General features: G+C 42.3%; 1 protein-coding gene across 2 annotated transcripts in view; it reads left to right on the forward strand.

Moving 5' to 3' along the window:
* The first annotated feature begins 5,123 nt into the window (after window positions 1–5,123).
* RNF122 (ring finger protein 122) overlaps window positions 5,124–13,772 on the forward strand; it is a 31,452-nt gene continuing 22,803 nt past the window's right edge. The window contains exon 1 of one of the 2 annotated variants that reach the window (XM_039356439.1): window positions 5,124–5,503. In XM_039356439.1, the coding sequence (XP_039212373.1) occupies window positions 5,479–5,503 (25 nt within the window). In that variant the 5' untranslated portion in view covers window positions 5,124–5,478. The remainder of the gene's footprint in view (window positions 5,504–13,772) is intronic. The other variant, XM_039356438.1, reaches the window with a different exon arrangement.

Consider the following 13,772-nt stretch of genomic DNA (forward strand, 5'->3'; position numbering starts at 1 on the left):
CAAACCAAGTTCCTTTTTGTTTTCTTTAATATGCAACTTTTGCATACACTTAAATGTTTCATTTACCGTATTTTCCGGCGTATAAGACGACCCCTGACTTCAGAGCCGATTTGCATGCTTTAGAAAGTCGTCTTATATGCCAGAAAATACGGTACAGTAGATGGGCAGCAGTTTCCTGGAAGTTTGAAACTCCAAGTGGGGAAGTGAATAAGAGAAATTGTCACACCCCAGCATTTATCATTTTCTTTCAAAGAGGTCCTTTCCAGACGCATATTTATTATCCATTCCAATTTTAAAATATTGTAAAGCCTTCCCTTTAGCCAGGATGGATACTTTCTCCTCAATCCTTCTTGGATGTTTTAAGGGTATTCCTATATACCACAGAAACTGTAGATCATGGGCTATTAAACCGTTCCTTGTATAAGCTCCAAACAGACCTTTACATTTCCTGTCTTAAAGAAATTTCTAAGTAGGGAGTGTGACTTCTATTTAATGCTACTTTTCTCAGGCAGGGCTATACCTCTCACGTCACCGAGTTCTGTGCTACCATTTGTACAGTTCACAGTACCATTACTTAGGATTGGAAATTATTATAATAGTATTTTATTTGGATTTAATATCTATGTTCTCAATTATTTCTAGTATACTTATTGTTTTTCTCTTATACACATACTGTATATACACATACGTGCACATACAGTATATGTGTGTGTATGTCTGTATGCATGTAGAAGTAGAGGTATACCAGTAGGTATAAGTACAGGTACAGTATATACAGTATATATGTATCTACGGTATGTATAGGTATAGCTACAAGTACAGGTACAGGTATAGGTATAGGTAAAGGTTTCCCTGTCCAGTCATGTCCAATTTTAGAGGTAGTGCTCATCTGTTTCTTAGCCAAGGGTGTCAGGGTTGTCTGAAGATGCTTCCATGGCCATGAGGCCAGCATGACACTATAAGCCAAGGTACCCAGAACGCTGTTATCTGCCCACCGAAGTGGCACCCATTTATCCACTTACATTTGCATGCTTTCGAACTCCTAGGGTAGGAGCGGAGGCAAGTAACGGGAGCTCACCCCACTGTGTGGCATATATTAAGTGTTTTCCAGTGAAACCGGCCTAGTAGGACACCTACTAGATCTGCCCAAATATTACTTTTGCCTTTCAGCCCCAATCTAGGAGCATCTTGCAGGCTAAAGTCGCTACTGTGACAAACTATTTCTGTGTTAAATTTAGATTTTTGCCAACAAAGAATTAAAGGGAGATTAGTAAAGCTATTTCCGGCTGTTTAGCTCTCATCAGCTAGCCATACCCTTCTGAGATTCGAACCTGGGCTGCTTGCCGCCTAATGAAATAGCTATACTAGTCTCCCTTTAATTCTTTGTTGGCAAAAATCTAAATTTAACACACACACACACACACACACACACACACATATATATATACATACATACATATATATACATATATATATATATATATACATATATATGCACAGATATACATACATATATAATGTATATACATATACATAATGTATATAATGTGTATACATATACATACATATATAATGTTTATGTAAAGAACCACATAATATTTCTTTTATTTAGGATCTTGTTTATATCTGGCCCTAGGGCTGTAATAAATAAATTAATATTAAGGGAGATCTACCGCTCATAAAAATCTATCGTTTTCCTTCAAAACTGCACAGCTCATATTTCACAGGCAATTCTCCTGTTTTGCCAAAACAGAAAGGAAAGGGTTAGGGGAGAGAAAGAGACAAACAAGAGGGAGAAACATTGCTGCAGATAAATAATGGAATACTGGTTTAGCCCAGCCTTTGTTTGAAATGGCAACATTGCTCAAAGACACACAGCCACTAGCATATGGCAAGTCCCTCCTCAAACAAATATTTGAAAGCAATGTCACATATATATTGTTGTTCCAAAATACCCATTGTTTTCAGTGACCCTTAGGGTTATGTGCTTAGGGCATTAAAGAGTGCAGCCTCAGACTATAAATCTATATGAATCCAGTTTGTGTAGGTGCAACCAGGAGTAGGGGAGAGACATTAGGAGGGAGAGGAACCCTTCTTTTTCTTGGGTACAGTACTTCTTGTAGCAAGAGACCTATGTTAGTTCGTGGTGGCAAAAATCCCTTTTAATAAAACATACTGGTCAGAAAAGATGCGACTAGAGTCCCAATTTTTTGAGGAACCAAACAGGACATTTGCAGTGCTGTAAAGCGTAGCCTTTTGAGTCAGGTTCCGACCGTTGATATTCTATTACAAAAAAAAGTTAAATGCCTGTTTACCACCTGGATATAGACATGTGCTTTTCTAACAGGCATACAGAAATAATCCACCAGCACTTTCTTCTGAATTGTTTTTCAATTTCTTTGTGGTCCCCTGTCGAAGCATTTACCAAGTCTGACCTTCTCAGAATTAGCTCAAGTTTGCTAAATTCGGTCACCCGCAGTGATTTCACTTGTCTTGTCTTCTCCAGCCCTTTCCTCCAACGTCAGCATGTTTGGTTGGATTTTTAACCACAGTTGGGGCAAAAACCGTGATAGGAAAAACTTTTTTTTACAAAACCTTCTAGAGTCAATGCATTGATCAAATTCTTTGCTGTAGCAATTTTTTTAAAAAAAAACAAAAATGAGAGAACTAATCACACGGAACTATCCTAGCTGTTGATAAATATCACTTCGAATTGATTTTAAATGTTGCAATGCATGAGCCATATGGGAACTGCCTATACATTAGAATGTATGAGACATAAATATTTATATACATAAATAAAATATAAGAGATTAGGGATTTGATTTCAGGGCAAGTGAACCCATCTCAAGAATTTTATCATCTTCCGTTAAATATAATTTTGCCACATGAAAGATTCAGTGTGCAAAGGATTCGGTTGTGACCTTGAGAAACAGGATGCTATGATTTAGGCCTTTTAAAAATGATTAATGCAATGTTTGCACTCCAACCCCCTAAAAATTCTTTCCTCTTATTTTCATCATTTGCCAGAGTTGGTGATGGTGATGGTTTTTCCACCAAAATTACTGAACCCTTGTGGTGCAGAGGGATAGGATAGGATAGATAGGATTCCCTGCCTTTGTGACCACTGTTGATCCATCCAATTTTCAACCTTCCTTCAGTTCTCCCACACATACACACCCCTCTAACTGTGGGTCCCAAAACCACTAACTCCCTTCATCTTTCTCCTAGAAGAGAGCCAGGCCTTGTACAATACATAAGCAGCAATTACAACCAGGCTGAGAAAATGTATGCCAGACAGTGCCACACAGTCTCTGGAATGAGACTAAACAGATGGATTTGGAAACGGCAAAGAAAGATAACAGAATAACAGCATTGGAAGGGACCTGGGAGATTTTGTAGTCCAGCCCCCGGCTCAAACAGGAGATCCTATACCATTCCAGACAAGTGGCTGTTCAGTTTCTTCTTAAAAACCTCCAGTGTTGGAGCATTCACAACTTCTGAAGGCAGGTTGTTCCACTGATTAATTATTCTCACTGTCAGGAAATATCTCCTTAGTTCTAGGTTGCTTCTCTCTTTGGTTAGTTTCCATCCGTTGCTTCTCGTCCTGCCCTCAGGTGCTTTGGAGAATAGCTTGACTCCTTCTTCTTTGTGGCAGCCCCTGAGATATTGGAAGACGGCTATCATGTCACCCCTCGTCCTTCTCTTCATTAAACTAGACATGCCCAATTCCAACAACCGTTCTTTGTACATTTTAGCCGCCAGTCCCCTAATCATCTTTGTTGCTCGATAGAATAAAATAAATCAGCATAAGGGGAAAAAGGATTTGACGAACTGCATGGCTTTGTGGCGGTGACCTTTCTTGCTGTTTATTCTGCAGCTCATTAGATGGGACACCATTGTTTGCCAAAGCTGAGATTAGCAAGGTATGACCCACCCGGGTCAGATTTGTTTGATGGTGGATTACAGATGCAGCCCAGTAGGTAAAGAGCAAGGTCTTATATGGAGGGGTTGATCTCAGTGAACAGTTCGCTGTTCACATGTGGCGTCTGCCATCATTTGTCGCAGTGAAGAATCTTCCATTACAGGACATTTCAGGCATTTATTACTTTCTCCCATGCAGTCCACTGATTTGGGGGGGGGGGTGGATTAGATTAGTCCTATGTGACTTAAGACCATGTCACTCCTTTATTAGGGCTGGCATCCACCAGCAGACATCAGCAATCGGACTTCTTCCAGCTTCCTTCAGATCTACCCGCTTCCTTCCTATCTCTTTTCTTTTAATCCATAGAGGTTGCACACTTCTATCTTGATGGCATCACCTTGATGCAGTTGAATCCGCCAGAAATACAACACGTATGATTAGATAACAACAACAACAACAACAATGCAGCTCAAAGGAGCCCTGGACTTGTTTGGTTTGGAAGTGTGTCCACCTCCAGAAAGAAAAGGCAATGGGAAACAGGGAGGGTATTCAGAGTCAACTGATGGGATGCAGGTAAGAATTTGACCAGGTCATCTCTGGGTATTGTTATTGTATGGCAGAGGGTGCAGGATGCAACTAACTTTGCCCTATACAAAATAAAGGAGGAAAAGAAATGTAATAAAGAAAGGAAGATTTGCCACGTCCTTTGGGATGAAGAGCGGGAAGGGTGATCCTTTTAAAATATTAATAAAATCGGGCTTCAGCCCCTCCATCGGCCAAGCTCTGCTTTCCGTCGAGCGATCCTAGGGAGCAGCGACGATCTTTCTTTCTTTCTTTCTTTCTTTCTTTCTTTCTTTCTTTCTTTCTTTCTTTCTTTCTTTCTTTCTTTCTCCCCCCTCCCTCCCTCCCTTCCATCTCTCTTTCTTTCTTTCTTTCTTTCTTTCTTTCTTTCTTTCTTTCTTTCTTTCTTTCTTTCTTTCTTTCTTCCTTCCTTCCTTCCTTCCTCTCTCTCTCTCTCTCTCTCTTTCTTTCTTTCTTTCTTTCTTTCTCTTTGGGTCCGCAACGCTATAGGCTGGACCCCCTTCCGAGCCAGCCAATCCCGAGCCACTCCTTGCCCACTTCAAAAGCCAAGATGCTAATCGGCTCCTCTCCTCGAGAGGCCCCGATTGGCTGGCGGACTGAAAAGGGGGAGGAGAGGGGGCGTTGACCAGGCGGAGGGTCGGTCTCCTAAGCCCTGTGTGTATGTGTGTGCGTGTGTGTGAGTGTGTGTGCGTGTGTTGGACGCAGCCCCGAGAAAAGAAGCTGCAGCTCGGGTCGCTCGCTTCGTTCCGCTCCGAGCCGTTCGAAACAGCCCGCGCCCGAGCTGCAAGATAGGACTCTCTCCCTCGGATAGACTGCGACGGGCGAGGGAGGCTCCCCCGCGATTGGAATGTTGCTGGGCGGAGGACGCAGTCAAGGCTGGTAAAAAAAAGCGAGGTTGTCATCGGGGGCCCCGCGCAGTTCGGGGTATTGTTTCGCTTTTCGTTCCGCCAGCAGCTGCTCTGGGGCCTCTGATGCACCCCTTCCAGTGGTGTAACGGTAAGTCCGCCCAACCCCTCCACCCCCCACCCCGGGCAGGGATGGGGAAGGGGCAAGCAAGCCACCCTCCCGTGAAATCCCCCTCCTCTTTGCTCCGTCCATGGGGGGGGGGAGGCAGATCCACTGGTGGGCTTCAGCTTCTCCTTTCTTGGTAGAGCTGCTGGCCCAAAGGGGGTGTGCGTGGAATCCTCTCCCACCCACCCCCCACCCCGCTGTATTTAGGAGATCAAAAGGGAGCTGCTGCGGGTGGAGGGGCTGTGATGAGTCCGCCCCCCTTCCAGAAGCCGATCGGCCGGCCGTTCTTTGTCTCCGCCGAAGGAAACAGCACCGCCTCGAGGTGCCCCAACCCCGTCCGAGCAGCCAAGCTGGAGTGGGTCGATGCGTCGCCAAACGGAGGGGGCTGAACGCCTTTGTCTCCGACTGGTGGGGCAGGATGGGGGGGGGTTTCCCTCTCCCTCGCATCCTCTCCCTTCCCACCCTAAACGCTGGCTTGCGTGGGAGCCCCACGACCCTGCCGTTGGAGCCTCCGAAGCCAACCCTGTGGGATAGCGACCTTAACTGGGTTAGGATTGCAAAATCTGTACAGTTCCTGGCCGATGAAACCCACCTCGGAAGCCTGCTTGCTGGCTTTGGGCAGCAGACGAGCTCTTGGATTGGGTGACCTGGTATTTATCTTGGTTTGTTGTTAGCTGTTATCACCTTGTGCAAACCCAGCCCCTTCCGTTGATTTAGCATTCGGTGTCAGTACAAACCCTAGGTTAATCCAGTAACTGGGTTCTGTCGTTCCAATGTAAAGAAAGGTGGTCAGATCATTAACCAGTCCCACTGAGGTTCACATTATTCTTCCCTGTTGAACAGTGCCTAATGCTACCAGTTTTGGACGATGACTCTCATCAGCCACGGCCAAAATGTTTACAGAAAGTGAACACCGAAATAAAAAGCGGGCACGGGGCTGCAGGCTGCCTGCGCCGATTCTTCCAATTACAATTATTTAGCCCCTCTTGATAAAAACAATGAAGCTGGATTTTCTTACAGGGAACTATGCGCAAAACTTTTTTCTCCCATCCATGGAGGCAGCAAAGCCAAGCAACTTTGAACAGATCCAACAGCCACAGACGCAAAATGGCAATCTGGACAGTAAAAACAGTGAAACGGGGATCTAATGAGATCAGCCAATCTTGTGAATTTTATCCTGGCACTTTTTGCTGTTTAACTACTATCCATATTTCCCCCACCCCACCACCACCCCCAAAAAAGTTGCTCAGCTGATCCCATTTTGTGGATGTTTTTACTTCAAGGAAGGTTGCTTGGCTGGCTGGCAGGCACATTCCTTTTGCTCAAACTTTTTTTGTATTTGGGATGTTTCTTTTCCTCCCTCCAAATGAGGAGAGGCGGGTAAGCACAGTTTAGCCAGGGAAGCTTCTTAAAATCCTATTTTCCATGTTGCATTTTGTGGCTGGGTGAAGTCTGGCTCCCTTCAGAAGCCTAGCAGATGGTGACTGCTTTTTATCATTAATTAGAAGAGTAAAGCTGCGCTTGGGATGAATTGCTTCAAGCAGCTTTTGTTTGTGTGGCTTCCTTCTTCATTTCCTCTTTTTCTCCCCTCCTTCATCTCACCCCTCTATTCTACTTACGAAATTTAACAAACCCCCAATCTCTGGGCCATGTGCTTCCCAGACAATGGCAAGGAAGGGAAACGGGAGGAGGAGAGACGGTCTACTCTGAGTACCCACCGAGACACAGAGTCAAAGTCAGAGATTCACTTAACCTCTTCTGCTTTGCTGGAAGCAAAGTCAGCTTCTCCTACCACCTGCAGCTTCATGGATAGAATTAGAACAAAGGTGGGGTGGGATAAAAGTCCCATCTCCCACTGTCAAGACGGTTTGCAAAAAGATGCAGTAAACAAAGTTTGTTTTGGAATCTTTTCAGTAAAGTCTAAATAAAACAGAATTGCTCTTCAGTTGTAGGTCTGAGGGTCTGCTAGCTAAATCAATTCCATTTTACTTCTCAGTAGGATCTCTATTTCTTTGTGTTAATCAAGGACTTATTGTATTCTTCCAATTTTGATTGTGGATCAGCTGATAATGCTTGAACAATCTTTCCTCTTCCTCTTCCTCTTCTTCTTCCACCTTCCTCTTCTTTCCTTTTCCTCTTCTTCTCTGAATGATACAAATATTAAGATCTGCTATGTGATCAAGACTATGATCCATCACTATGTGTGTTTCATGTACAACAATCCTGCAAGGTAAGCAGGTTATTTCTCATTATTAAAAACCAAGATAAACATACAAGAATTTCATTCTATTTTTTTTAAAGAAAAAGAAATAATAAGAGCTTATCAAATGAGGCAAATTTCTTTTATAAACAGGATGAAAAGAAACAAAAGATTTGGCCATTCCAGGCAGAGCATTTGAAGTCTAATTTTTAAAAGTCAGAAGCTGCTTCTCACCTTCAACAGCTACGTGTCAGGCAGGAACACCCTGGCCCCTTCCATGCTGAAAGCAATTGTCACCTATGCCACTTGGCACTTCAGGGAGGGTGAGAATTTGATCTTAAGATACCATCATTCAGAAATAACTTGCAGCTTTAAACATTTCTTTGTCCCCAACTACAAACTGAGGGATGAAGAGAAAGTTGCTTAGACTAAAAACTAGAATTAGCTTGTCCATGGAGATCCTCAATCATCCAGGTCATGATTGTCCCAAAGGTGATGTTCAAAAAGCAATGGGAGTTTTTCCTCCTTGAAAATGTTTCCCTTCTCATCCAAGAAGCTTCTTTGCTTCAACTGAAGAATTGAAGAAGCTTCTTGGATGGGAAGCAAAACATTTTTCAAGGAGAAAAACCAGGAAAGTCCATTTGCCTTTTGAACAGCACCTTGGGGATAGAATTAAATTGATAGAAGTCCAGGCAACAGACACTCATGAGTCCAGATGATGTTCACACATTATATTTAGTTTGGGGTTAGAGTAGTATTCGATTGATTCATTGAACAATAAATTCATTGAACAATTGAACCGTAAATCTTGACTTTAAACTATGAGTAAGCCAAGCCAGATTCATTCACAGCCCAAAGCTGGTATCAACAACCTTGGAAGTGAGAGTGTAGGGCTTCTATTATGCCAACCTTTTTTTTTTTTTTTTTTTGATCCAGAAAAGGCTACTTACAACTTCCAGAGATCAAGACAGTGACCAGACTTTTAAACACAGGCTCTCTTTTGCTCAGGATTGGCGATCAAATCAAAATCAAAGTTCTCTATGGCTGCTTAAAGAGGAAAAAAAAACCTCTGGCTCTCCTCTTATAGATTATTCTTCGCACATCTGGTGAGGCTCTTACAAGTAAAGTCCTGGATAAAACATTTTGGCAGCATCTAAGGAGCTATGAATAATTGAGTGCCCTGGTCTGGAGACTGTAAATCTGAAGGACTGGGGAACAAATGGGCTTTTAAGAAATAAGATGAAGCTCCGTGATAAAACAGCAGGTTTCCAGGCTAGATCTTGGCGGCTGTAGATCAAAAGGATAAGACAGTAGGAAGATCTAACAGCTGCTGCAGTTGAAAGGGTTTGAATTGGGTCAAGTTGGTATAATGCACCTTCCAAAATGCCAAGATAAGGAATTACCAAACCAGGTCACAGGACATGTGTCCACCACATCTTGCCAGCATCTTCATTTTGCATTTCATTTTGTCCAAACAAGCTATTCATCCCCTGATTTTTGGCAGTAAACATAAGAGGCGCGATGGCACAATGGTTAGAATGCAGTATTGCAGGCTAATTCTGCCAACTGCCAGCAGTTCAATCCTGACCAGCTAAAAGTTGACTCAGCCTTCCATCCTTCCAAGGTGGGTAAAATGAGGAGCCAGATTGTCGGGGGCAAGAGGCTGATTCTGTGAACGGCTTAGAAAGGGCTGTTAGGCACTGTGAAGCGGTACATAAGTCTAAGTGCTACTGCTATTTCAATATTAGGCTGGGCTAAGATGAGCTGAACAAGTATATTGAGTATATTGGCCAGTTTTAAAACTTTTGATAGGTAATAAATACAATTTGTGGTATGCCACAGCACTAGGCATCTTTACGAGGAAGTCACCTCTCCCTCAATAAAATCAGAAGATTGTAATGTTCAGATGAGGACCATTAATGGGTTGGGGCCTCAGTCAAGCTACTGTCCTGATCCATTAAGGAACGGGCTTCTCACCTCGTAATTTTTTTTCTCAAGAGGTAAGATTTGCTTTAGGGAAATCAAAATGCATCACCTAACCACCCATGGATACACCTACTGTATCACTGTCCATCTTTTTTCAGGCTTTCTTTTTTTTTAAAAAAAAAAAAAAAGCATATGGTTCATTCCTGGTATTGTAGCAAGCTGACTTTAAATTTGACATTTATTCCATCTTAGGTTTGGAATCAGCCAAGCTTATGCTGTGTCTGAGTCTGATCTGGAGTTTACATGAAATTACTGTCTGGATTATTTAGTTCCCACCCCCAACCCCCATTCTGTTGGGACAGAAGCAACTGGCTAAGATTGCCTCCCTTGACCCCTAATTTGTCAGTTTCATTTGAGAAAAGAGGGAAAGAAGAAGTTAACACAGGAATGCTCAGTAGTTACATGTTGGCTGCAGTCATGCTTTGCAATACATACATACACAGCCCCTGTGTTTTCTGATTCACCAACAGATCCGATTCATGCTCTTGTCATTAAATAGGCCGATATCAATTTCTCATCTCTTGGCGAGATCAATGTGCACAGATGCCTTTGCGAAGTCACTTGGGGACAAGATCAACTTAAGAGCACCTTTGCCTTTACAGTTTACATCAAAATTGTACAGCAATTCGGTTACCCACTTTTTTTTTCTCTTAAAGGTGATAAGCAACGAAGACAGACTATGCGAAAGCAATCATGCAAACTTCAGAATCCAAAACAAAAGGGGGGGGGAGAGAATGTTGTTACTCTCAATACTGTGTTACTCTACACACCGGTTGACCTGAAAGGAACTCTTATTTTCTCCCAATTAATCTACTTTTAAGATATGTGTGGGAGGAAGGTGGTATCTTAAATTTTCTGGAAATATAGAAAAAGAAAGCTATACATTCTCTAACTTTCCTTTAGGGGGGAGGCTGATCTTACATTCAGTTCTTTTACCCCGAATTTCACAAGGTAAACTTTATTGTTGCTATTAAATCATGTGGTCAAACTGTGTTCAAGCTGGGAAAAGAAGGGAACTGCTTCTTGTTTCTTGAAGCTCTGCTTCTGGGCACCTTCTTTGCATGCTAAGCAGCCAGGTTTCCATCCGTGCAATCCTCAGTGGACAGTCTTAGGCATCAGGGGATGGAAGAAACCTCAGTCAGAGGTTAGTAAACCAGGTATCAGGACCAACTGTAGCCAGTTAGATGGAGAAACAGTCTGAGGCTTCTTCTAATCCTTCTCAACCTCTCCTGGTAGACTAAACCCCACCATCTTGTATACCAACCCCCAATCTTTCTGATAGCCTACCCTATCCTTCTCCTCCTGCCTCCTTGGCTGCTAACATCCTTGAGTTTTTGCTCTCTTCCTTGCCTGGAACAAAGCAGTTGTTTTACTGCATGCATGGACAAAGACACCTGAAATTTACATATTTTGATTGAGGCATAGAGTGTGTTTGGAATGTTTTTCTTGCTCTTGCTGGGAAAGGATCCTGCTTAGTGGGTCATTGCTGTTCGTGCAGGCAGGAGGGAGAGAGGTAGGTCAGTGCTATGATGTAATGATGCAGCAAGGCAAACATGGCGAATCTTCTACTCCTTTATTTTGTTATTTACAGTTAATCACCTGTCATCCCTGACTGCATAACAAACGAACAAGAGAAGGTTTCCTCTGGCTATCTCCTTGAGAGTAATAGTGGAACGGGCCCAGAAACAGGAGAAATACAGTTTTGTTTTTTTTTAGAACATACCAGAAATGGTGGTTGGGGAAACCAACTTCTAAACCTGCACCCTTCTGATAAGACTGACTTCTTCAAAATAAAATAACTTTCCCCCTTCTGGTTTGACATGGGAGCAATCAGAAGCAGTCTTAGTCATATTAGTAACATCTGTCTTAATGGAACATAGCTGTTTTTAGTCTGGGTATCCGTGTTTGTCAACCATGGCAACTGAAGATGTGTGGACTACCGTTCCCAGAATTCAAGCTTGCCGGGGGAGTCTGGGAGTTGACATGCATGCATCTTCAAGTTGTTACCGTTGAGAAAAACCGCTGTGTATCATCCAAACTCTACAGCAGTTGGAAAAATTGTCTTTAGTATGAGACAATGGATCTGAATTCTGTATCAAGCTGTTTCTGAGGATCTGCTGTAGAAGATACTACAAAGCTTGAACTAATCTGTGCCTTAATCTGGGTAACATCCTTAATCAACTTTTACTGAAGTGGCCTATTAAGGAAGTAGCAATTTTCTCTTCATTGTGCAGTTTCCTAAGATTATCTGGATATTCATCTTAAGAGGACAGGTGTAACTTCAAAACAAACCAAAGTAGTTGCATGGAAATAGATCTGATCTATTATGAATTCAGTGGTATTTCCTCTATAGTCATTTTCCAGCTTGGGTTAGGAGATCATGCATCCTTTAAATAGCCATTCCCCAGTTAGGTACCTGCCACAAGTGCTGGGCTTTTGGCCATGTTGATTTAGATTTTGGAGAACCATAATCCTAATTGGCTTGGGTGTTTTCTCTGGATGCAATTTCTCCTTCTCAGATTCCCTGTAGAGGTGATCTTAGACAGGGGTGTCAAACTGCTGGCCCGCGGACCGGATGCGTCATGGTGAAACTGCACCCACCTCATTGCCGGCAATGGAAAAAAAGTTGTGATATGTCGCGACACGCCACATGACATTGCAAGTTTGACAGCCCTGTCTTAGGGAAATCAGGAAGTGGTTCAGATGTGAAATAGACTTATTATTAGTCTTGCTCAACTATGATTAATCTGATAGGCAGTAAATTCAAGCTTACAGGAGAACATGCAACACTCTTAACAATATAATGTAACCTCAAAACTAATAATCATAACAATGCAATTAAAAACAAAGAAACAGAGGGGAAAGGCCTGGAAAGTTAGCTTATTTACTCCTTATTAGCTTATTTACTCCTTATTACTTTCAAAAAAAAGTAATCATATTTGCTGTTCCTTGTCCTTTTGCTGAAGAATTTTAAAAAATCACCTTTGAGAAGCAATTCATACAATTCTGTAAACGGTATTTGCTTCCTTTTTTATTTTTGATTTCTTCCCCTAACTGTACTACTGAATGATATCACAGCTTCATGCTTTTATATGTTGGCAAGATCTAGCAATTGAGTGATGCACAATACCAAATTTAGCATTTGATTCATTTATTTCATCAGTCAAGTCATCCAACATGCGATGTGTCAGCCTGAAAAAGTTAATGCACCCCTAGATTCATTGAGTAGTTTGCAGCATTCGAACTACAATCAAACCAACCTTTAATAAGCATTTTCTGAGGTGGTCCGTTACACAAACAACATTTTTGTTGTGTTTATCTCAGTTTAGGATCTCAGGAGACCAATTACACACTCTTTATCAGGAACAAGAACTTTTCCAGAGGTTATTCATTTTCTTTAAAATACAAAGCTTGGGACTTTGTTCCTCCAGAATCTCAAGCTTTCCAGAACCAGCAATAGCACAAGGGGCCAGTCAAGCTAAAACACAATTGCTGGAGCTAAAGAAACTGTCAAGAAACACTAGGAGATAAATCAAAAGGGTTTTTTTTTTTTTTAATTCTGTTTGAGCCAAAGTCAGTAGCAGCTTTCAAGTGACTTGAGTAAATCTGTGAGGCATTTTGGTTTCAGTTTACTCCCTTGAGCTTGGGACCTGTCATATCATTTTAATAAATACATGTAAAATAAAAAGATGTCTTTTAATTAGAGAGGGGAAATGAACTCCAGGAACGTTGTTGTTATAGGTGGTGGCCACAAATTCACAAGAGTTGTTCTAACCCAGTGGTTGTGGAAACAGGACAGGATTAGGCCCAGAGAGATGTCAGAACTGGTTGTAACTTTTGGCCTTTGGAGATTCATCATCCTGGCAAGCCCCAAAGGTGCTTTTTCAGGAGGCAAGTGGACTTCCTCGTTTCTCTTTGAAGACCTTTCGCTTCTTACCCAAGAAGCTCCTTCAGCTCTGACTGGATGGTGGAGAATGGAAGGATTTATATTCCTTGCAGACAGCTGGTCATTTGCATTCTTTTAGAGCAGACATGTGAAACACAAGGCTTAGGGACCAGATGCGGCCC

This window comes from Crotalus tigris, unplaced genomic scaffold (genome assembly GCF_016545835.1).
Source record: "Crotalus tigris isolate CLP2741 ecotype Arizona unplaced genomic scaffold, ASM1654583v1 scf7180000018825.4774228, whole genome shotgun sequence".
Classification (NCBI taxonomy): domain Eukaryota; kingdom Metazoa; phylum Chordata; class Lepidosauria; order Squamata; family Viperidae; genus Crotalus; species Crotalus tigris.